The following is a 24,823-nucleotide window of genomic DNA, read 5'->3' on the forward strand; positions in this document are numbered from 1 at the left end:
TATTACCTGTATACCCATAGGGAGTACAGGAGGAGAGGGCTGTGTGTGCGGATCACTGTTAGTATTACCTGTATACCCATAGGGAGTACAGGAGGAGAGGGCTATGTGTGTGGATCACTGTTAGTATCACCTGTATAGCCATAGGGAGTACAGGAGGAGAGGGCTGTGTGTGCAGATCACTGTTAGTATCACCTGTATACCCATAGGGAGTACAGGAGGAGAGGGCTGTATGTGCGGACCACTGTTGGCGGCTCTTCTGCACCCGCAAGGATTCGTGGCACAGTCCTCGGCACCATTTCTCCATTGCTGGCAGATGACTCCATTGGTCGCACGTTACCTGGAATGAGGATGTGATTGCTGTGAGCACATTCATGAACCATGTAATTAGCAGTCTGTGCCTGACGACAGGGCAGTGCCAGCCTCCTCATCCTCACATTCCCGGGCCATCGCCTCCGTGCGCACACTGTCAGAGCTGCGATCCTGCCATGGACGTGCCGACCCCCGACAGGAGCCGAGGCGATGCCAGCTATGTCCGGCAGGTCAGCTCGGAAATGTCTGCTCAGCGTTCTACTGGACCTACACATTCCATACCGTTCACTTGTTTGTCAGTGTGAGCCCAGACTGAGCCCGCGGGGGCCACGCTGCTCGTCTGTGCTTCCTTTTGGAAACAAGTGTGAACGGAGCCTTAGTTATGGAAGCGATGTCTGTAGTTATTCAGTCCGGACAGCAAAGCCTCACCACTAAGGTAGAATTATAGGGGGCCAGGAAGTGGTTTTTATTTTTATATTTTTGCTTTTTTTGTAATATTTATTTATTTTTGTATAGTTTTTATATATTTGTGTCGGGCCGCGTGAACTTGTTGATACTTTTGGTTTTTCAGATTCTTTCTTTATTACTTTCTTTCCCTTGTTAATCACTTGGTTTATTCAGATATTTTTTTTCTGCCTGTTGATATAAGAGTCTGTTTTCTGCAAAATCTCTCTGTGGTCCCCGGCTGAGGCCCGTCCTGATTTACTTACACTGTTGCAGATGTCAGGATTGGAGATTACCTGACGGGTTTTTAATTCAGACCTGTCATCAGATCAAAAGAGGATAGATTTTAGTCTTATTTTATTCCCGGTGTTCCCCTGATTATTCCGTATATATTTTTACTGAGTGGGCGTGGCTCACTGGATCCTCTAGGGCGTGGCTCACGGAATCCTCTGGGGCGTGGCTGGCAGGATCCTCTGGGGCGTGGCTGGCAGGATCCTCTGGGCGTGGCTGGCAGGATCCTCTGGGGCGTGGCTGGTAGGATCATCTGGGGGCGTGGCTCGCAGGATCCTCTGGGGCGTGTCTTTGTCGCTCTGCATAATTACCCTGTGAGCCACTCCCCCTTAATAAAGGCCATAAAATTGGCAGTAAATATAAAGGCTCATATCTCTGGCACAGAATGGCTGATTTTAACAAATCAAACAGCATTATACTTAGGGAGAGCAGCGGGAATAAAGTAGGAGGTAAAACTTTCCACTTCTCGCCTGGTTTCGGGAGACTCGTTCTGTAAACCGAAGTCATTAGGGTCCATGGGACGTCGCGGTATGCGGTGCTGCGACCACGTATGTGCTGTATACGGGGGTGTACATATATATTCCGCACATCGCCTCTATATTTCACGCACGTGACATTCGCAGACCGAGTATGGACCGACCACGGCCGTCCTCACTGTCCGATGTGTGAGGCCGGACAATAAAGACGCTTCTAATGGGAGAACGGTGGTTGGGGGGAGCCACAGATTTGTTTTACAGACTTTTTTTTCCCACTTCTTATAGTTAATGTTTTTATTGCTATTTTTATTAGTAATTATCAATTTTTCAATTTTATTTTTATTACTATTATTATTACTAATTATTCTCAATGTTATTATTATTAATTATTATTATAATTAATGCTATTTATTACTAATTATTACTAGTATTTTATTACAATTATATAATTTATAATATAATTATTTAATTATAATTGTTATTATCATTTTTATTACTGTTATTATTTCTATTTTTATTAATTTTTTATTTTTACTATTTTTTATTACTGCTATTACTGTTATTTCTATTTTCATTAATATTTTTATTGCTATTTTTTATTATTGCTATTATTACTGTTATTTCTATTTTTTTTTTATTACTATTATACGTATTATTATTATTATTATTCTAACGGTTGTTGCTGTGTACTGCTCTTATTATTGTTTATAGCCTTTTTTTTTTTATTTTGAATGTTTTTAGTATTATTTTTATTATTCCTTCCGAGCCGCACAGATCATTTGTGATCCTGTGTTTTTCCTTCTTTTATTACATATATATTATATCTCACCGCTTCTCAGGCAGTGTGAATTGGTCTATGGTGCTGGGGGGAAGACAGCGTAGCCAAAAAAAATCTTCAACAAAACACTAGAAGATTTTATTACAACAGATTTCTCTGATCGCCCATGACGGCACCACGGAGAGAGGGGATCCGCCCACCAAGGACAGGAAACCTACGGATAAAAAGGCGGTACCACTCTCCTGCATCAGTTGGTTTCCTGTCCTTGATGGGAGACCTACGGACTTACCAGTCGTCGTTGGAATTCCGGGGCCAACCAGTCCGATTCAGGCAGCTGGGGTCCCTCTGCCTCGGCTAGGGTGGTGACCCGAAGCGCCACCGCTGGGAGCCAGTGGGCCGACAGGGTGTGCGGGGGAGGTGACAAGGAGTTCGCGGTCACCTCCCCAGGTAAGATGCAGCAGCGGCAACATCCAGGGGGGTCCCTCTGTGGTTGCGGGAGGTGCGGCGTGGCCCTCCCCTAGCACGCGTCAGCCTGCACACTGCACGCCATCGGGTATGCAGAGCCACGCAGTAGGGTCTGCATAGGACCGGGGGTGCCGGTCAGCAGCGCCATATCTGCACTCCGGGCGGCCATCTTGTGAGTAGGGCGCATGCCCGGAGTTGCGCTGGTCTCGCGAGACGCTGGGCTTGGATCTGCGCAGGCGTCGGCGTTCGGCGCTCCTCGCCGTCGGCTGAGCGCTACTGCGCAGGCGTCGCCGATAGGTCACTTGGGCGTTCCAAAGGCGCCGCAGAAGCGTCTGCGCAGGCGTCGCCAAAAGATAGGTTGCTTGGGCGTTCCAAAGGCGGCGCAGAAGCGTCTGCGCAGGCGTCGCCAAAAGATAGGTCGCTTGGGCGTCCAAAGGCAGAAGCGTCTGCGCAGGCGCCGGCGTTCGGCGCTCCTCGCCGTCGGCCAACCGCTACTGCGCAGGCGCCGGAAGAAAAGCGGCGGGAGCTTTAAAATGGGGGATTTACTTCCTCTCAGCGGCTCTGCAGTTTATCAGCAAGAGCCTTAGGAGCTACTAATCGTCGCAGCATCAGGCGCAGCCAGCGTTATTGGCAGCAGACCAGCAGCAGTATGAGCGACCCGGCGTCTCCCCTGCCTGGATCACCTCCACCTACAGCATCGCCTCAGCAGCAGCAAAAAAGGCGACAGCAGAAAAGTTACCAGGACACCGGCAAAGAACGCCAAAGGTCTCAACACAGCAAGGAGTCCAGCACGGCGTCGGGGAAAAAGCCAGGGGCTGAGAATCCCCAACCGGTATTTATGGGTCCTGGAGGTGGTAAGTTGATCTTCGTGAAAGTTAGAGACAGTAAGATTATTATTTGTCTCTTTTAGGGGAGGAAAAGCGTAGGTAAAACAAAGCACAAAGCCTGTGCCATCTGTAAAGAGGATCTTCCACCCGCATGGGAGAAGCAGCTATGCAATTCCTGCATACAGCAAACAGTATCAGAAAGCCTGCCCGGGTTTGCAACAGATCTTAAAAACCTGATTAAAGAACAGGTGGAAGACACCTTTAGATCCCTAAAAAGAGGAAAAAAACGGAGACGGACCAGACACAGGTCCCCGTCCCCAGTCTCTAAATCTGACAGCGATAGTCCGAGTTCAGCATCCTCCGACTCCTCCTCCTCATCCTCATCATCCACTTCTTCCTCAGGAGGTCACAATTGTTTCCCGCTAGAGGACACTGATGGCCTCATAAAGGCAGTGAGGAGTACTATGGGACTAGTAGACTCCCACCCCAAAAAGTCAGCACAAGACATCATGTTTGGGGGATTAGAACAAAAAAAGAGAAGAGCTTTTCCGCTTAACGAAGCAATTGCAGCGTTAATTAAAAAGGAATGGAAAAAACCCATGAAAAAGACTCTCCTAACCCCGAAAAGGAAATACCCCTTCGAGGATGAATCCTGTTCCTTTTGGGAAAAAGCCCCCAAATTAGATGTAGCAATAGCCAAAGCATCAAAGAAATTCGCTCTCCCGTTTGAGGACATGGGGGTCCTAAAAGACCCTATGGACAAGAAGGCGGACGCCTTCCTCAAGGGCTCTTGGGAGTCAGCGGGAGGAGGCCTGAAACCAGCAGTGGCAGCAGCTTGCACATCCCGCTCCCTAATGATCTGGTTAAATCAACTAGAGGGTCAATTAAAAGGGAAAACCTCCCGAGACTCGATGCTGAAAACATTACCTGTAATAAGGGGAGCGGCGGCTTTTCTGGCTGACGCCTCAGCAGACTCTATCAGGTTAGCCGCCAGGTCAGCAGTGTTCGCTAATGCGGCCAGGTGTGCCCTCTGGCTTAAAAATTGGCCTGGCGATCTGCAAACAAAAACAAAACTATGTACTATCCCCTGCGAAGGGGAGTTTTTGTTCGGTTCCACATTAGATGACATCCTGGAAAAAGCTGGGGACAAGAAAAAGTCCTTTCCCTCCCTTGGTCTCCCCTCTTACCGGAAGCCCTTTCGGAACAAGAGGTTTTTCCGCAAGAACCCTGGGAGAGGCCAGGGAAAGTGGGAGGATAAGAGGAACAAAAACAAGGGGTTCATCTTTAACAAAAACCCCAGTGATAACAAGAAACCTTCTCAATGAAGGTTCGCCCCAGGTGGGAGGGAGGTTATCTCTCTTTCTTCCAGCCTGGAAAAAGGATTACCTCCAGTCAATGGATTCTGAACATTATAGAATCAGGCCTGAGGCTGACATTCAAAAGATGCCCCCGTCCCTCTTTTATGATGACATCCATAAGATCTTCGGCAGAAGAACAGCTGGCTCTGGAAAACGAGGTCATCGAGTTAGTAAAAAAGGGTGTACTCCTGGAGGTTCCCCCACAAGAAAGAGGGCAAGGGTACTATTCCCCTCTATTCCTGAGGAAGAAACCAGACGGTTCCTTCAGGACTATTATAAATCTAAAGAAATTAAACGATTTCCTGGAGGTTCAAGCATTCAAGATGGAAACGATAAAGTCATCTATCAAGATGTTGTTTCCCCAATGCTTCATGGTGGTCCTGGACTTAAAGGACGCATATTATCACGTCCCAATACACAAGGATCACCAGAGATTCCTCAGGATGGCAGTTCACATCAGGGGAGTCCTAAAACACTTCCAGTTTTCAGCTCTACCATTTGGTCTTGCCATAGCTCCGAGAGTTTTCACAAAGCTGATAGCGGAGGTAATGGCTCACCTCAGGGAAGAAAATACCCTAATCGTTCCATATCTGGACGATTTCTTGGTGATAGGCTCCTCCCCGCAACATTGCGAGGATCAACTGGCAATAGTGATGCATTCTCTGAAGGAATTGGGCTGGCTAATAAACATGGGAAAGTCCAGACTAATGCCTTCTCAGGTCCAGGAGTACCTGGGTCTCACTCTAGACTCCAAAAAGATGGAATGTCGTCTCCCGGAGTACAAGATACAAAAACTAAAAAGTTTAGTATCGAGAACCCAATCTCTCCCCTCCATAACACTCCGTCAGGCCATGTCCCTCTTAGGCTCCATGACCTCTTGCATCCCTGCAGTCCAGTGGGCCCAATTACATTCAAGAGAACTTCAATGGCAGATATTGTCGGAGCAAATCCATCTAGGAGAGAATTTAGGAGGGCAGTTATCTCTATCTCCTCGCAGAAATCATTCTCTGACATGGTGGAGATCGCAGAAAAATCTTTCCCAGGGAGTCCCGTGGGTAATTCAGATCTCGAAAGTCCTGACTACGGATGCAAGCCCTTCAGGGTGGGGGGCTCATCTGGGCGACCTAGTAACCCAGGGCACTTGGTCTCCATCCACAGTCAACAAATCCTCCAACATGAAGGAGCTCCTTGCAGTAAAATTTGCCCTTCAGGAATTCTTGGGGGTCCTTCACTCTCACCATGTAAGAGTAATGTCGGACAATCGGGTGGTAGTATCTTACCTAAATCACCAGGGGGGCACCCGTTCCAAAAATCTAATGGAGGTGACCAATTCAATCCTGCAAATAGCCGAGAGCAACCTCTTATCCCTAACAAGCTTACACATAAGGGGAGTGGACAACTACAAAGCAGACTTCCTCAGCCGGTCCAGCCTAAAACAGGGGGAATGGGAACTAAATCAGGCGATATTCACCCAGATCACAGAAAGATGGGGCGTTCCCAAAATAGATCTCTTTGCGAGTCATCTAAACAAAAAAGTAACCTCCTTTTGCTCCCTATCTCCCCTGGGGAACCCAGTAGCTGTGGAAGCCTTCCTGATATCTTGGGGTCACCATCTGGTCTATGCCTTTCCTCCTCTTATTCTGTTTCCAGCAGTGCTGAGGAAGATTCGGGAGGACGGGGCGCTGGTCATCTTAATTGCCCCGTTCTGGCCGAAGAGGCCTTGGTTCTCATGGATGAGGAAGTTATCAATATCAGACCCTTGGGTATTACCAGACCTCCAAGATCTGTTGTCACAGGGCCCAGTCTGTCATCCGCAGGTCAAGAACTTGCACTTGACAGCTTGGCTCTTGAAAGGAAATTACTAGAAAGCAGGGGGTTCTCTCCGGGCTTGATCTCAACTCTGTTACAAAGTAGGAAGCCTGTTACAACAAGACAGTATGGCAAGATATGGAAAAAGTTTCTGTCATCATCAGGTGCAAAAATAGGGAAAGAAATTCCCCTTAATTCCATATTAGAGTTCCTACAAAACGGGTTGGAGATGGGTTTAGCCACTAACACCCTAAAAGTTCACGTGGCAGCTTTGGGAGCCCTATTCAATTTTGATTTAGCCTCAAATAGGTGGGTCGCTAGATTCATCAGGGCGGCAGGAAGATCAAGGCCTCTTCCAGTAAAAGTTGTTCCTCAATGGGACTTAAACTTGGTCCTTAAAGCCCTGACTAATTCTCCATTTGAGCCATTACACGAATCTACAATAAAAAATCTATCCCTCAAAACAGCTCTATTAGTCGCCCTCACTTCTGCCCGTAGGGTTAGCGATTTACAGGCTCTCTCAGCTAACCCTCCCTACACACAATTCCTAGAGGATAGGGTCATTTTAAAAACAGACCCAGCATATCTCCCAAAAGTGGCTTCAAAATTTCACAGGTCTCAAGAGATATCTCTCCCCTCCTTCTGTCCCAATCCTAAAAATAAGGAGGAACAAACATTACATACACTAGATGTAAGAAGATGTCTCTTACACTACCTAGAAGTCACTAGAGAGAGTAGGGAGGATTCCTCTCTGTTTGTGTGTTTTAAGGGTCCCCGGAAGGGGAAAAAAGCATCTAAAGCCACCATAGCAAGATGGATCACAGACGCCATCAGTCTATCATACTCAGCAAGTGGGATGTCCGTTCCCGGGGAGGTTAAGGCTCACTCAACAAGAGCAGTAGCGACTTCCTGGGCGGAGAAGGCCGGAGCTTCCATAGACCAGATATGTAGAGCTGCTACCTGGTCCTCACCATCCACATTCTATAGGCACTATAGATTGGACCTAATCTCCTCTTCAGACCTTACTTTCGGTAAAAGGGTACTGGAGGCGGTGGTCCCTCCCTGAATGCACTATCTATGCAATTCTCTCCGTGGTGCCTTCATGGGCGATCAGAGAAAAATATAGTTCTTACCGATAACGGTATTTCTCTGAGCCCATGACGGCACCCGTACATTCCCTCCCTTCACTTGTGGGTGCGCACATCAAAATAGTGCCATAGTCTACTCATAGTGTTAATAGTCACGCGGTATCTAGTTATGATAAACAGTTAAAATTTAACAAATGTTTAGTAGTCTCCCATCGTTCTCTATGTAAAACAACTGATGCAGGAGAGTGGTACCGGCTTTTTATCCGTAGGTTTCCTGTCCTTGGTGGGCGGATCCCCTCTCTCCGTGGTGCCGTCATGGGCTCAGAGAAATACCGTTATCGGTAAGAACTATATTTTTTTCTCTGTGTATTTTCACGCAGATTTTTTTTAGATTAATCTTTTTGCCTAAAAACAAACCTCAAACCTGTGTTGTTGTTGTTTTTGCCGTTTTGATGAAGTTTTTGATGTGGTTTTTCATGCAACAGCAGCTAAAGTGCCCATTTTTTTGTGATTTCTTTGCAGAAAACGCAGTAAAGATTTGACGTGACGCTTTTTGTAACACTTTTTTTTTTTTTTTTTTTTAAACCGAATAATTATAAAAACAAAATTGTGCACAAACAAAAAAAATCCTCATTATTACTCTGACCCTGTGCGTCTTGTCTTCCAGATCGCCTTCTCTCAGCACAGTAACTTTATGGACTTGGTACAGTTCTTTGTCACGTTTTTCAGGTAGGACTCCCTGTGTGTTTCATGTTATTACAGCATTGGTGTGTCCGGCCCAAAGAATTAAATGGGGGAAAAAAAAACCACGTTTGTCATTGTGATGAGGGAGCAGCCGCCATCTTGGAACAGGCATGCTATCAGATTGGCGTGACTCCATTTTGTCTCCTGGTCACAGGAGGGCTCCTGGCCCCCACCCTTTGCTAATGAATAAAGTTCCTATTAGTATGCTAACGGGCTGAGCTCAGGGTAAACTGTAGACGGCCTTTCCAAGCTCACTGAGGAAACCACGCCAGCAGGGGGCTTGGAAATGCTTGGGGGCTTAATTAAAACACGCATGCCAAGTGGCCACTGGATACACATCTATTATGGCAGCCCAGCCAAACCGTCTCCAACATGGAATTGTGAATTATGGACGCATCGTCCGAGGTACAGGCTCATAAAAAATATTCTCCTCGCCCTAAAGAAATTGTGCATCCAACAGTGTGACTCCCGTGACGGTGGAAGGTCTGAAACCCGAGATATAGGGATCAGCCTCCCACAGGGACCGAATGGGTCCAGGTTTGATCCCAGTACGACCGGCAGAACAAACCACAGGCGCTGGTACTGCCCGTGTGCTGATCCGATCATCCTGAGAGAAGTTATCCCATTTATTAGATATGGGAATAAATCTTGCAGGGAGGCAGAGGGGGTGGAGATTGCTAAGCCCACCCAGCTGCAGGCAGGGGGGCTCAGCCAGGTATAAGAAGAAGCTGAGGTCACTGGGAGGGTCTCACTCCACAGAAGAACATGATGATGATATCTTAAGGAACAGGGTATGCCAGCCAGAGGGGGGAGCAAGCACATGCTTTCTGGGGGCTGCCCGGCAACTAAGTTTTTGGACCTGCGAAATGCTATGCCCCCCGGCTTCCACAAGCGACCTTCAACCTGGTAAATTGACCTCCAGCTTTATACCTTTAAGCCTTGTATTATTGTTGTTATATTGTACTCTGACTGTAACTCTTGATATATTGTGATTGTATATTTCTTGTAATTATCTAGTGCGCCCTTAAGGCAATTAAATCATAAATTAATTTTGGGCTGATCCTTTTACTTTGATTGCGAATCTTAGAATACCCAGGGTGGGTAACAGGGCAGTCTCCCCGGCGGCCATTTGCTCTAGGTGCAGTTCCTTTACTGACCTGAGAGACAAAGGGGGCGCCGGAGAGCTGGGCCTGTGTAGTGACGTCACGGATTGGTGACGTGGGAGGAAGGGGTAATCCTTCACAGTGGTGGCAGCGGTGGGATCAGAGTAATAGTGTGCGTGGGACCCCTACTCCCAGACACTAAAGACTACCAGTGGTAACTTTCACTGCTGGGGTCTTAAGGTCAGCCCAGCACTAGACGGTCAGAGTGTAGATATAATAAGTTGTGTGCAAGGTCGAGGTTACAGCTGTGTCAGTAACCAGAGGTTCCAAAGATGGCTGATGGCACCAGGAGTGCAGTGAGGGCGCAGGCCAGTGCTATGGCCTATGAGGAGGTGGTGGTGGACGGTACTGTTCCAAGCGAGGGGGAGCTCAGCCCAGACTCCCCAAGGAGCCAGCCACCCGTGCTTAGTCCGGCAAGGGACTACCCACCACCTACCCGCCCCAGCCTGTCCACATCAGCGGCCCTTGTTGCAGCGGCAGTGGCACGTCTCGAGGCGGGTAATGAAGACGCCTATATGAGACTCATGGCAGCTGCAGAGAAAGCAGCCGAGGCCGAGCGTGCAGAACGCCGTGAAGCAGAGGAGCGGGCAGAACTCCGTGAAGCAGAGGAACGGGCAGAGAGAGCTGCTGAGCGGGCAGCGGAGCGCCAGCACCGACTGGGGATGGCTCAACGCGGGCTCCCGCTGGGCGCCCCAGCACCACCAGAGTCCAGGGCTTCCAAAGTCCGGGCCGAGGACTTCCCTCTGCTTGAGAAGGATGGAGACCTGGATTCCTTCTTGCTGGCCTTTGAAAGGACCTGCCTTCAACACCATCTGGCCCCGGATCAGTGGGCAAGATACCTGACCCCCCGTTTGAGGGGTAAGTCCCTGGAGGTTTTGGGGGACTTACCTGCCGGGGCGGAGCAGGACTACAGCAGCGTCAAGCGGGCCCTGATCCAACACTACAACCTCACCCCAGAGTCTTACCGCAAGAAGTTCCGGAGCCTGCAGCGGGGCCCAAAGGACACCTGGACCGACCACATGCGGGCGTGGCTGAGAGCTGCAGAGCACTGGACTTCGGGTCTAGCGCTCACCACCCGCCAGGAGGTCCAGGAACTGTTCGTCATGGAGCAGTTCTTGTGGAACTGCCCAGAGGACCTCCAGCAGTTCCTCCGTGACCGGAAACCGAAGGGGGCTTCTGCTACAGCCGCCCTGGCAGATGAGTATGCCAATAACAGGGCGCCTGAGCCGAAGAAACCTGCCAGCAGCACCTGGAGAGGGGGTAAGCCCAATCCTGCCCCCTGTTTCCCCAGCCCCCAGAGTGCAAGGGGTGTACCCCCCTGCTGCCCTCTCCAGGCCAGGCGCAGAACCCAGACGTTGTCATCCCTGCAACCAGCTGGGACACTTCAAGACAGCATGTCCCCAGCGTCTTAAGGCCCCATCCCTGTCCCCGAAACTGTCCACTGTTTTATGTGTGGGAGGGGGTGGTGGGAGGTCCCTGGACAATTACCAACCTGTCACTATCGGCCGCTCAGCGGTCATGGGACTGCGGGACACAGGTGCTGAACGAACCCTGGTACGTCCTGAGGTGGTGTCCCCTCAAGACTTGGTACCGGGGAAAACCCTTTCCGTCTCCGGAATTGGAGGCGTGGAACCGGCGCTGCCTGTTGCAAAGGTGTTTTTGGACTGGGGCGCCGGGAGGGGAATGCGGGAGGTGGGAGTAACGTCAAATATTCCTGCTACTGTGTTACTTGGGACCGATTTGGGGCGGCTAGTGTCCCAGTATGTGGCCACTGAACCCCCAAGTTCGGCTCCCCAAGAATGTCATGACTCTACTGTGAATGTTGATGTGTTGAATGTGCCTCCAACAGTGGGGGAGGGAGTGAAACCTGAGGGTACTCCATACACTGACACCACACACGCAGGGCTCACAGTGATGACAGGTGAGGAGACTGTAGGGGAGAGCTCAGAGGTGGAGGGAGGGGCTGCTATGGGCAGTGTAGGGCCCCTAAGTGAATCCAGCCTGCTGAGTCTAGGGCCCCTGCAGGAAGAGGAACAGGCCATGGGGGGAGGAGGCGTCCCGGGAGAGGAGCCACCAGGTAAGACCCCAGGGCAGGAGTTCCCCACACCCGGGATGTCAGGAGGGCAGGGAAGTCTGCCTGACCCGGCGACTTGGTCAGGAGCTGGGGGGAAGCAGGCGCCACCCATGGGCACAGTGGTCGTGGCCGCTGTCACCAGGAGTGGGAGCGCCGGAGCCCAAGGAGCCTTGCAGAGGTCCGACGGCTTCCCCCTCTCTGACCAAGTGGCTGCCGAGTCAGACAGCAGCCAGGAGACAGATCCCGGGGAGCTGACGGTGGATGTGGCGGTGTCGTCCATTCTTGCCACATTGAGTCAGGGATTTCAGGAAGCGTTGGAAGCTGATGCTAGCCTGAAAGCTCTTAAGGAGCAGGCGGCACAGCCTCCTGGGGAGTCAGACCGCGAGCGGGTGGTCTGGGACCAGGGACGGCTGTACCGGGTATCGGTCCAGCAGGGTTCACCGGAGGCGTGGCCCAGGGACCGACAGTTAGTGGTACCCTATCCGTTCAGGGCGGAATTGTTGCGGATAGCCCACGAGATTCCCATGGCCGGACACCTAGGGATCGCTAAGACCAGGGCCAGGCTAGCGCAGCATTTCTACTGGCCTGGAATGAGGACCGAGGTAATTGCCTACTGCCGTTCGTGTGACACCTGTCAGAGGGTGGGGAAGGCGGGGCGGCGCCCCAAAGCCCCACTGGTAACTCTGCCCATCATTGAAGAGCCTTTCTCGAGGGTGGCTGTGGATCTCATTGGACCTCTGTCCACTCCCAGTCGCTCCGGGAAATGCTTCATATTAACGGTAGTGGACTATGCCACTCGGTACCCGGAGGCGGTCGCTTTGTCATCCATTCGGGCTGACAAAGTGGCCACTGCCTTACTGGAGATCTTCTCCAGAGTGGGGTTTCCCCAGGAAATGCTCACCGACCGAGGGACCCAGTTCATGTCCCAGCTGATGGAGTCTCTCTGTAAGCAGATCCAGGTGCAACATCTGGTAGCCAGCCCGTATCACCCACAGACCAATGGCCTGTGTGAGCGGTTCAACGGCACCTTAAAGCAGATGCTTAAGATGTTGGTTGACTCCCACGGGAGAGATTGGGAGCGGTATCTCCCACACCTTCTATTTGCCTACCGGGAGGTTCCACAGGCCTCAACAGGGTTCTCCCCCTTTGAGCTCCTGTATGGGCGACGGGTACGGGGGCCCCTTGCTCTAGTGAAGGAAGCGTGGGAAGGAGATTTGGCCACCCCTGGAGTGTCGGCCATTGAGTATGTTGTGCGCTTCCGGGACAGAATGACGGCCTTGACGCGGCTGGTGCATGACAATATGGCCCAGGCCCAAGCTGACCAGAAGCGGTGGTACGACCAGAATGCTTGTGAAAGGACCTACCAGGTGGGTCAAAAGGTGTGGGTACTGGTCCCCGTCCCACAAAACAAGCTTCAGGCAGCCTGGGAGGGTCCATACCTCGTGCACCAGCAGCTCAACGCCGTCACCTATCTGGTCACCCTGGACCACGCCCGTGGAAGGAGGAAGGCCTTCCACGTGAACATGATGAAAGCACATCATGAGCGGGAGGCTTGTGCCCACCCAGTGTGCAACCTCCCGGAGGAAGGGGAGGTAGAAACCCTCCTGGATCTGCTTACCCAAGTCAAGGCGGGTGGATCCATCGAGGATGTGGAGGTTGGCCACCAGCTTTCGGAGGACCAACGTTCCCAGCTGGGGGTCACCCTACACCCCTTCCGGGAGCTGTTTAGCAGCCTGCCCGGAAGGACTGAGGCAGCCGTCCACGATGTGGACACCGGCAATCACCCCCCGATCCGGCGTTCAGCATATCGGGTCTCTCTCGAGGTGCAGCAGCACATGCGCCAAGAGATAGACGAGATGCTGAAGCTGGGGGTGATCCAAGCATCCAACAGCGCGTGGGCTTCGCCGGTAGTCCTCGTCCCCAAAAAGGACCGGACTACGCGGTTCTGCGTGGACTACCGGGGGCTCAACGCTGTGACGGTCACCGATGCGTACCCAATGCCGCGCATCGATGACCTGCTCGATCAGCTGGCCGGGGCCAAGTACCTGACCATCATGGATCTGAGCAGGGGATATTGGCAGATTCCCCTGACCCCTAAGGCACGGGAACGCTCTGCCTTTATCACCCCATTTGGACTGTACGAGTCCACGGTGATGCCCTTCGGCATGAAGAATGCCCCTGCCACTTTTCAGCGGATGGTCAACACGCTGCTCAAGGGACTGGAAGGGTATGCGACTGCGTACCTGGATGACATTGCCATCTTCAGTCCCACCTGGGAAGATCACCTACAGCACCTGGCGCAGGTGTTGGGGAGGATCCAGAGGGCAGGGTTGACCATTAAGCCGGAGAAGTGCCAGCTGGGTATGAGTGAGGTCCAGTACCTGGGACACCGGGTAGGTGGGGGAGCTCTGAAGCCAGAGCCCGGGAAGGTGGATGCCATCACCTCCTGGCCCTCCCCCAGGACCAAGAAGCAGGTGATGTCCTTCTTGGGGACGGCCGGGTACTATAGGAGGTTTGTTCCACACTATAGCACCCTGGCCAAGCCCCTGACGGACCTCACCAAGAAGAAGCTGCCCGTCGCAGTCGACTGGACAGTTGCCTGCGAGACAGCTTTCCAGGCGCTCAAAACCGCCTTGTCTAGCTCTCCTTTACTACAGGCAGCCGACTTCACGCGGCCGTTCGTAGTACAGACCGACGCCAGTGACTTTGGCCTCGGTGCTGTGCTCAGCCAGGTCGACACTACGGGACATGAACACTCCGTTTTGTACCTGAGCCGGAAGCTCCTGCCGAGGGAAGTGGCCTATTCCACGATGGAGAAGGAATGTCTGGCAATTGTATGGGCCCTGCAACGTCTGCAGCCATACTTGTACGGACGCCACTTCACCGTGGAAACAGACCACAACCCCCTCAGCTGGTTACACTCGGTCTCTGGGACGAATGGGAGGTTGCTACGCTGGAGCCTGGCTCTCCAGCAGTATCACTTCAGCATTCGCCACAGAAGTGGCAGAGACCATGGTAATGCTGATGGGTTGTCCCGGCAAGGAGAAGGTGTGGAAGGGCGCATGGGGGAACACAGGAATGTGATGCCCCCTAGCGCCCTCTAAAGCAGGGAGGTGTGATGAGGGAGCAGCCGCCATCTTGGAACAGGCATGCTATCAGATTGGCGTGACTCCATTTTGTCTCCTGGTCACAGGAGGGCTCCTGGCCCCCACCCTTTGCTAATGAATAAAGTTCCTATTAGTATGCTAACGGGCTGAGCTCAGGGTAAACTGTAGACCGCCTTTCCAAGCTCACTGAGGAAACCACGCCAGCAGGGGGCTTGGAAATGCTTGGGGGCTTAATTAAAACACGCATGCCAAGTGGCCACTGGATACACATCTATTATGGCAGCCCAGCCAAACCGTCTCCAACATGGAATTGTGAATTATGGACGCATCGTCCGAGGTACAGGCTCATAAAAAATATTCTCCTCGCCCTAAAGAAATTGTGCATCCAACAGTGTGACTCCCGTGACGGTGGAAGGTCTGAAACCCGAGATATAGGGATCAGCCTCCCACAGGGACCGAATGGGTCCAGGTTTGATCCCAGTACGACCGGCAGAACAAACCACAGGCGCTGGTACTGCCCGTGTGCTGATCCGATCATCCTGAGAGAAGTTATCCCATTTATTAGATATGGGAATAAATCTTGCAGGGAGGCAGAGGGGGTGGAGATTGCTAAGCCCACCCAGCTGCAGGCAGGGGGGCTCAGCCAGGTATAAGAAGAAGCTGAGGTCACTGGGAGGGTCTCACTCCACAGAAGAACATGATGATGATATCTTAAGGAACAGGGTATGCCAGCCAGAGGGGGGAGCAAGCACATGCTTTCTGGGGGCTGCCCGGCAACTAAGTTTTTGGACCTGCGGAATGCTATGCCCCCCGGCTTCCACAAGCGACCTTCAACCTGGTAAATTGACCTCCAGCTTTATACCTTTAAGCCTTGTATTATTGTTGTTATATTGTACTCTGACTGTAACTCTTGATATATTGTGATTGTATATTTCTTGTAATTATCTAGTGCGCCCTTAAGGCAATTAAATCATAAATTAATTTTGGGCTGATCCTTTTACTCTGATTGCGAATCTTAGAATACCCAGGGTGGGTAACAGGGCAGTCTCCCCGGCGGCCATTTGCTCTAGGTGCAGTTCCTTTACTGACCTGAGAGACAAAGGGGGCGCCGGAGAGCTGGGCCTGTGTAGTGACGTCACGGATTGGTGACGTGGGAGGAAGGGGTAATCCTTCACAGTCATTTTAAACAAAAAAATATAAAATGATGGCTCTTGAAAGGGGAGGAAAAAAGGATGCACAAAAAAAAATGTATCAGCAGCCTTAATGGGTTAAAAGTGCAACAAAACTTTACAGTAAAGTGTCTCACTGGTTGACTGTAGAAAGTTTGTTTTTAGTGTTTTGCTGCCACCCTGTGGTGGCACATGCACATTGCACTGACTTGATTTTCTTTTGCAGTTGTTTCCTCTCCCTGCTCCTGGTAGCCGCTGTAGTCTGGAAAATTAAACAGAGTTGTTGGGCTTCAAGGAGAAGAGAGGTGAGAAGCGTCATTGTTAGGTGGCGCCACAATATGATGTCAGATTAACTCTGTGCCATCACCAGACTTCCCCAGATAACAGCACCGTCCCTCTGTGCCATCACCAGACCTCCCCAGATAACAGCACCGTCCCTCTGTGCCATCACCAGACCTCCCCAGATAACAGCACCATCCCTCTGTACCATCACCAGACCTCCCCAGATAACAGCACCTTCCCTCTGTGCGATGGCACCTTCGCTCTGGTGATGACCAGACCTCCTCAGATAACAGCACCGTCCCTCTGTGCCATCACCAGACCTCCCCAGATAACAGCACCGTCCCTCTGTGCCATCACCAGACCTCCCCAGATAACATCACCGTCCCTCTGTGCCATCACCAGACCTCCCCAGATAACATCACCATCCCTCTGTGCCATCACCAGACCTCCCCAGATAACAGCACCGTCCCTCTGTGCCATCCCCAGACCTCCCCAGATAACGGCACCGTCCCTCTGTGCCATCACCAGACCTCCCCAGATAACGGCACCGTCCTTCTGTGCCATCACCAGACCTCCCCAGATAACAGCACCGTCCTTCTGTGCCATCCCCAGACCTCCCCAGATAACAGCACCATCTCTCTGTGCCATCACCAGACCTCCCCAGATAACAGCACCATCCCTCTGTGCCATCACCAGACCTCCCCAGATAACAGCACCATCCCTCTGTGCCATCACCAGACCTCCCCAGATAACAGCACCATCCCTCTGTGCCATCACCAGACCTCCCCAGATAACGGCACCGTCCCTCTGTGCCATCCCCAGACCTCCCCAGATAACAGCACCGTCCTTCTGTGCCATCACCAGACCTCCCCAGATAACAGCACTATCCCTCTGTGCCATCACCAGACCTCCCCAGATAACAGCACCATCCCTCTGTGCTATCACCAGACCTCCCCAGATAACAGCACCATCCTTCTGTGCCATCACCAGACCTCCCCAGATAACAGCACCATCCTTCTGTGCCATCACCAGACCTCCCCAGATAACAGCACCGTCCTTCTGTGCCATCACCGGACCTCCCCAGATAACAGCACCATCCCTCTGTGCTATCACCAGACCTCCCCAGATAACAGCACCATCCCTCTGTGCTATCACCAGACCTCCCCAGATAACAGCACCATCCTTCTGTGCCATCACCGGACCTCCCCAGATAACAGCACCTTCCCTCTGTGCCATCACCAGACCTCCCCAGATAACAGCACCATCCTTCTGTGCCATCACCAGACCTCCCCAGATAACAGCACCATCCTTCTGTGCCATCACCAGACCTCCCCAGATAACAGCACCATCCCTCTGTGCCATCACCAGACCTCCCCAGATAACAGCACCATCCCTCTGTGCCATCACCAGACCTCCCCAGATAACAGCACCATCCTTCTGTGCCATCACCAGACCTCCCCAGATAACAGCACTATCCCTCTGTGCCATCACCAGACCTCCCCAGATAACAGCACCATCCTTCTGTGCCATCACCAGACCTCCCCAGATAACAGCACCTTCCCTCTGTGACTTCACCAGACCTTCTTAGCTACTGGAATTGTTGCTAATTTCTTTACTGCCATCCTCCACCGTTTTGCACATCTCGCTCCTCCTTGTCCCTTGTTCCCTTTCACCCTCCCCACTGCTGTCCCTTTAAGAGCGTATCCTTTGGCAGCCATTGTTATTTCTCTTCAAGCCCTTTTTTTTCTATTTCCGCGACTGGCAGAGATTTATGTAGAGGTACTTTTCCTTTTCAGCACCTTTTATGGCTGCTGTATTTAGAGCCAGGCTTAATAATGTTTTCCCATTTCCTTTACTATAACTCACCATAACAAGAAGTGACTTAATTGCGTCTCTTAACGACTTACAAATGTTTTGCCGACTTAATTATCAATAAATTATTCATTATTTCGCTACTAGACCAGTAAAAAAAAAAAAAAAAAAAGTCCTGGTCCGGCCAGACGCAGGGCTGGCATAAATTGTACATGGAGCAGAGAACAATCAATAAGTCTCTAAATGTGCAGCACCCGGACCTAATACAGCATCCCCAAGTATTTATGTGTCTGGTGTGGATGTCGGGGCTGCGGGGTACAAATCTAAGCGAGTGTCATTGCTGCACGGGCCCGGGAGGTTTGGACCGTCCACCTACTCTCCTTATACCCTAGAGTGGCCGCTGTGGGACAGCAGCAGTAACTGCACCCAATACTTCTCTGCAGAGGGTGCCACTTTGGTTTATCTATATGGGAATTAATTTGTTAAAAATATTTTAACTTATTTCTAGTCCGTTGCATTGTAAGAGGCTGTGAGGATGTGTTTTTTTACATACAGTAAATATTATTGGGGATAGTCCCACTGGCCTGTCCCTTCTACCCCTTAACCCCAGGCTTTCTCTCTTCCTCATGGCCTGTCCCCGCTTCCCCTTTTTTCCCAAACCCTGTACCTTCTTTGCCTTTCCCCTGACCTGCCCCTTCCTCCCCTTTACCCCCTAGCCTGACCCTTCATTTCTTTTACCCCATGGCCTGTCCCTTCCCCTCCTTTACCACCCCCCTGCCTCAACCGCCTGCTGTCCCTTCCTCCACTTTACCCCCCGGCCTGTCCCTCCACCTCCCTCTGACAGATATCTCTTTTCCCCTTTCCCCCAGGCTGTCTTTTTTCCCCTTTACCCCTGGTCTTTTCTCCCCCTTTCCCCCTTGGCCTGTCTATTTCTCCTTCCTCCCCTTCTCCCTAGTTTGTCCCTACTTCTCCTTCCCCTGACCTGTTCCTTCCCCCTCCCTCTGAACTATCCCTTTTTCCCCTTTCTCCTCTGGCGTGTCTTTTTTTTTTTTTCTCTCCCATGGCTATTCCCTTCTTCTTGCCCCGACCTGTCTCCTGTACCTTTTTCTCCTCCCAATGGCCTTTTCTCCCTTCCCCTTTCTCCTCCCGACGGCCTTTTCTCCCTTCCCCTTTCTCCTCCCAATGTCCTGTTCCTTCTACCCCTTTCTCCTCCCCGTGGCATGTCCCTTTTCCTTTTTCCTCTTGATGACCTGTTCCCTCTTGCCCTCCCCATGGCCTGTCCCCTTTCTCCTCCCGATGGCCTGTTCCTCGTTCCCCCTTCTCCTCCCGATGGCCTGTTCCTCGTTCCCCTTTCTCCTCCCGATGGCCTGTTTCTTCTTCCCGTTTCTCGTCCCGATGGCCTGTCCCTTCTTCCCCTTTCTCTTCCCGATGGCCTGTCCCTTCTTCTCCTCCCGATGGCCTGTCCCTTCTTCCCCTTTCTCCTCCCGATGGCCTGTCCCTTCTTCCCCTTTCTCCTCCCGATGGCCTGTCCCTTCTTCCGCTTTCTCCTTCCGATGGCCTGTCCCTTCTTCCGCTTTCTCCTTCCGATGGCCTGTCCCTTCTTCCGCTTTCTCCTCCCGATCGCCTGTCCCTTCTTCCGCTTTTTCCTCCCGATGGTCTGTCCCTTCTTCCCCTTTCTCCCTCCCGGCCTTTTCCTTCCCTTCTTTCTTTTCTCCTCCTCCAGCCTGTCACTTCTTTTCATGTATCCCCCCCCCCTCTCCCCCCTTCGTGTCCCTTTTCTTTTCCCTCCCCCGGTCTGTGCCCTCTTCCTTTTCTCTCCTTTCCCCCCACCCTGTCCCTTCTTCTCTGTGGCCTGTCCCTTTTTTCCCCTCTCCATGGCCTTTCCCTCCCCTTCTCCATGTCCTGTCCCTTCCTCTCCCTCTCTGTCCTTCCTCTTTCCCCTCTCTGAACCTGTCCCTTCTTTCCCTTCCTCCTTCCGGCCAGTCTCCTCTTCTCCTTCCAGCCTGTCCCTTCTTCCTCTTTCTCTTTCTCTTTCCTGCCTGTCCCTTCTTCCCTTTCCTCCTTCCGTCCTGTCCCTTCTTCCCTTTCCTCCTTCCGGCCTGTCTCTTCTTCCTCTTTCTCCATCTGGCCTGTTCCTTCTTCCTCTTCCTCCCTCCGGCCTGTCCCTTCTAACTCTTTCTCCATCCGGCCTGTCCCTTCTTCCTCTTTCTCCTTCCGGCCTGTCCCTTCTTCCTCCATCTGGCCTGTCCCTTCCTCCTCTTTTTCTCCTTCCGGCCTGCCCCTTCTTCCTCTTTCTCCTTCCGGCCTGTCCCTTCTTGCCTTTCCTCCTTCCGGCTGTTCCTTTTTCCTCCATCCGGCCTGTCCCTTCTTCCTCTTTCTCCTTCCGGCCTGTCCCTTCTTCCTCTTTCTCCTTCTGGTCTGTCCCTTCTTCCTCTTTCTCTTTCTGGCCTGTCCCTTCTTCCTCTTTCTCCATCCGACCTGTCCTTTCTTCCTCTTTCTCCATCCGGGCCTGTTCGTTCTTCCTCTTTCTCCATCCGGGCCTGTCCCTCCTTGCTCTTTCTCCATCCGGGCCTGTCCCTCCTTGCTCTTTCTCCATCCAGGCCTGTCCCTCCTTGCTCTTTCTCCATCCGGCCTTTCCCTTCTTCCTCTTTCTCCTTCCGGCCTGTCCCTTCTTCCTCTTTCTCCTTCCGGCCTGTCCCTTCTTCCTCTTTCTCCTTCCGGCCTGTCCCTTCTTCCTCTTTCTCCTTCCGGCCTGTCCCTTCTTCCTCTTTCTCCTTCCGTCCTGTCCCTTCTTCCTCTTTCTCCTTCCGGCCTGTCCCTTCTTCCTCTTTCTCCATCCGGCCTGTCCCTTCTTTCTTTTTCTCCATCCGGCCTGTCCCTTCTTCCCCTTTCTCCATCCGGCCTGCCCCTTCTTCCTTTTCCTCCTCCCGGCTGTCCCTTCTTCCTCCTTCCGGCTGTCCCTTCTTCCTCTTTCTCCTTCCGGCCTGCCCCTTCTTCCCTTTCCTCCTCCCGGCTGTCCCTTCTTCCTCCTTCCGGCTGTCCCTTCTTCCTCCTTCCGGTCTGTCCCTTCTTCCTCTTTCCCCATCCGGCCTGTCCCTTCTTTCTCTTTCTCCTTCCGGCCTGTCCCTTCTTCCTCTTTTTCCATCCGGCCTGTCCCTTCTTCCTCTTTCTACTTCCGGCCTGTCCCTTCTTCCTCTTTCTCCATCCGGCCTGCCCCTTCTTCCCTTTCCTCCTCCCGGCTGTCCCTTCTTCCTCTTTCTCCTTCCGGCCTGTCCCTTCTTCCTCTTTCTCCTTCCGACCCTTCCCTTCTTCCTCTTTCGCCATCCGGCCTGTCCCTTTTTCCTCTTTCTCCACCCGGCCTGTCCCTTCCCCTTTCTCCATCCGGCCTGCCCCTTCTTCCCTTTCCTCCTCCCGGCTGTCCCTTCTTCCTCCTTCCGGCTGTCCCTTCTTCCTCTTTCTCCTTCCGGCCTGTCCCTTCTTCCTCTTTCTCCATCCGGCCTGTCCCTTCTTCCTCTTTCTCCTTCCGGCCTGCCCCTTCTTCCCTTTCCTCCTCCTGGCTGTCCCTTCTTCCTCCTTCCGGCTGTCCCTTCTTCCTCTTTCTCCATCCGGCCTGCCCCTTCTTCCCTTTCCTCCTCCCGGCTGTCCCTTCTTCCTCCTTCCGGCTGTCCCTTCTTCCTCTTTCTCCTTCCGGCCTGTCCCTTCTTCCTCTTTCTCCTTCCGGCCCTTCCCTTCTTCCTCTTTCTCCTTCCGGCCCTTCCCTTCTTCCTCTTTCGCCATCCGGCCTGTCCCTTCTTCCTCTTTCTCCACCCGGCCTGTCCCTTCCCCTTTCTCCATCCGGCCTGCCCCTTCTTCCCTTTCCTCCTCCAGGCTGTCCCTTCTTCCTCCTTCCGGCTGTCCCTTCTTCCTCTTTCTCCATCCGGCCTGTCCCTTCTTCCTCTTTCTCCTTCCGGCCTGCCCCTTCTTCCCTTTCCTCCTCCTGGCTGTCCCTTCTTCCTCCTTCCGGCTGTCCCTTCTTCCTCTTTCTCCTTCCGGCCTGTCCCTTCTTCCTCTTTCTCCTTCCGGCCTGCCCCTTCTTCCCTTTCCTCCTCCCGGCTGTCCCTTCTTCCTCCTTCCGGCTGTCCCTTCTTCCTCTTTCTCCTTCCGGCCTGTCCCTTCTTCCTCTTTCTCCTTCCGGCCTGTCCCTTCTTCCTCTTTATCCATCCGGTCTGTCCCTTCTTCCTCTTTCTCCATCCGGCCTGTCCCTTCTTCCTCTTTCTCCATCCGGTCTGTCCCTTCTTCCTCTTTCTCCATCCGGTCTGTCCCTTCTTCCTGTTTCTCCATCCGGCCTGTCCCTTCTTCCTCTTTCTCCATCCGTCCTGTCCCTTCTTCCTCTTTCTCCATCCGGCTGTCCCTTCTTCCCCTTTCTCCATCCGTCCTGTCCCTTCTTCCTCTTTCTCCATCCGGCCTGTCCCTTATTCCTCTTTCTCCTTCCGGCCTGTCCCTTCTTCCTCTTTCTCCATCCGGCCTGTCCCTTCTTCCTCTTTCTCCTTCCGGCCTGCCCCTTCTTCCCTTTCCTCCTCCTGGCTGTCCCTTCTTCCTCCTTCCGGCTGTCCCTTCTTCCCCTTTCTCCATCCGTCCTGTCCCTTCTTCCTCTTTCTCCATCCGGCCTGTCCCTTATTCCTCTTTCTCCTTCCGGCCTGTCCCTTCTTCCTCTTTCTCCATCCGGCCTGTCCCTTCTTCCTCTTTCTCCATCCGTCCTGTCCCTTCTTCCTCTTTCTCCATCCGGCCTGTCCCTTATTCCTCTTTCTCCATCCGGTCTGTCCCTTCTTCCTCTTTCTCCTTCCGGCCTGTCCCTTCTTCCTCTTTCTCTTTCCGGCCTGTCCCTTCTTCCCTTTCCTCCTCCTGGCTGTCCCTTCTTTCTCCTTCCGGCCTGTCCCTTCTTCCTCTTCCTCCATCCGGTCTGTCCCTTCTGCCTCCATCTGGCCTGTCCCTTCTTCCCTTTCCTCCTCCTGGCTGTCCCTTCTTTCTCCATCCGTCCTGTCCCTTCTTCCCTTTCCTCCTCCTGGCTGTCCCTTCTTTCTCCTTCCAGCCTGTCCCTTCTTCCTCTTCCTCCATCCGGTCTGTCCCTTCTGCCTCCATCTGGCCTGTCCCTTCTTCCTCTTTCTCCTTCCGGCCTGTCCCTTCTTCCTCTTTCTCCATCCGGTCTGTCCCTTCTTCCCCCGTCTGCACTCCCAGCCTTTGACTTTCCCCAGCCTGTGCCTTCCCCCCTGATAGACGGCCTTTGTAGGGGTCTTTGCTTTGTGCTGTCACATACTGACAGATGACTCCAGTGATGTTCGAGCTTGAAAATAATTCTGTGAAATCTTTTATTTTTATTTCCCCTTCCCCCCCCCCCCCCCCACAAGTTCCTTCTGACCTTTTCTCTCCTTTCCCCCTTGGATGGAGCATAGTGTTCGCTGTTTGCCTCTTATAGTGTGACCCTGCCTGCAGAGGATGCAATGTGCGGGCAGGAGCTGGTGCCCCCCAGAGAGACCCCCGAGCCTCGTACGCTGCTGCCCCCTGCCCTGCTCTCTCCCCTGTGTGCGGATTATCGGCTCACAAGCCTGCGTACATCTTCCCAGGGCGGCATTTATGCCGGTGCTGGCGCAGCTCACGACCCGGTGGTGGCTTACAAATGCCGCACGTTGCCAGCAGCAAAGTCAAGACATTTAGCAAGTTCCAGAGTGAAATGTCACTTGTGCTGAGTGTCCCGCTGGCAGAGCGGAGGCGGCTCACAACGGAAGGGATTATGGGAGATCAGCGCCGGGGCCTCGTTACACCTCGGCCCAGAGTATTAGATGGAGATGCAGCGTATTAATAATTCCTCCCGTACTTTGGCCCTCTTCCATCATCGGCTGCCAGTCTAGCCATATGCAAGGAATAAAAGTGCATACTTCTCTATCCATCATGCTTTGCACTGCAGCTAAGCTCGCTTAAATTTGCAAGCATAGTGGAAAATCAGAACATAAAGAGATGCCTCTCATTACAGCAATGATGGAAGGATTGTAACTAGAATCTGCTTCTTGTCAGACCATCTTCTGTTTGGCCCATCCCTCATGCTTTACACTGCGGCACTACTTGTTTTAATTTGCTGTCAAGCTCAGCAGGATATCGGAGTAAACTTTTTCCATTTCCCCTCTGGAGCTCGTGCATCTCCAGGCTGCTTGGCTTGCAGCGTCTTTCTTCGGTGCACGGATCTCGCTCCAGCCACTTGTCTGTATTTTATTTTTTTTCTTGAGACTGCATGTCCCCTGGTGACCACTAGATGGCAGTGTTGCACCATGGCCACCAGGCGGAGGGGACAGCGCTACGCCGGGGGGATATGCAGCACCTTCAAGTTAGTGCTTTTATTAATAAGCATGTGTATATGTGAGCGAGGGTTTAGGGAAAGCTCTGGGGTGCGCATCTGTGACCGCTGGGCAGCATCTAGATGGTTAACAGAGTCTGGGGGCTTCCTCCTTATCCCAATCGGCACCCTGAGATCATGATTGTGAAAAGCACCTGAAGGGTTAATGAACAAAACCAAAGCAATTGTGAATACGTTGTGGTGTGCGGATTTTATAATGGTCTCACTTTTAGGGGGTTTCTAATCTATAGGAACCCCAAAGT

The 24,823-nt window shown here is 52.4% G+C and overlaps 1 protein-coding gene across 1 annotated transcript in view; it reads left to right on the plus strand.

The window, feature by feature from the left end:
- The window catches only part of ATRN (attractin), a 222,363-nt gene that overhangs the window by 160,922 nt on the left and 36,618 nt on the right, over positions 1–24,823 (plus strand). The window contains exons 25-26 of the mRNA XM_069745133.1: positions 8,513–8,574; positions 16,329–16,407. Of these exons, the coding sequence (XP_069601234.1) occupies positions 8,513–8,574; positions 16,329–16,407 (141 nt within the window). The remainder of the gene's footprint in view (positions 1–8,512; positions 8,575–16,328; positions 16,408–24,823) is intronic.

This window comes from Ranitomeya imitator, chromosome 1 (genome assembly GCF_032444005.1).
Source record: "Ranitomeya imitator isolate aRanImi1 chromosome 1, aRanImi1.pri, whole genome shotgun sequence".
NCBI classification, from domain to species: Eukaryota; Metazoa; Chordata; class Amphibia; order Anura; family Dendrobatidae; genus Ranitomeya; species Ranitomeya imitator.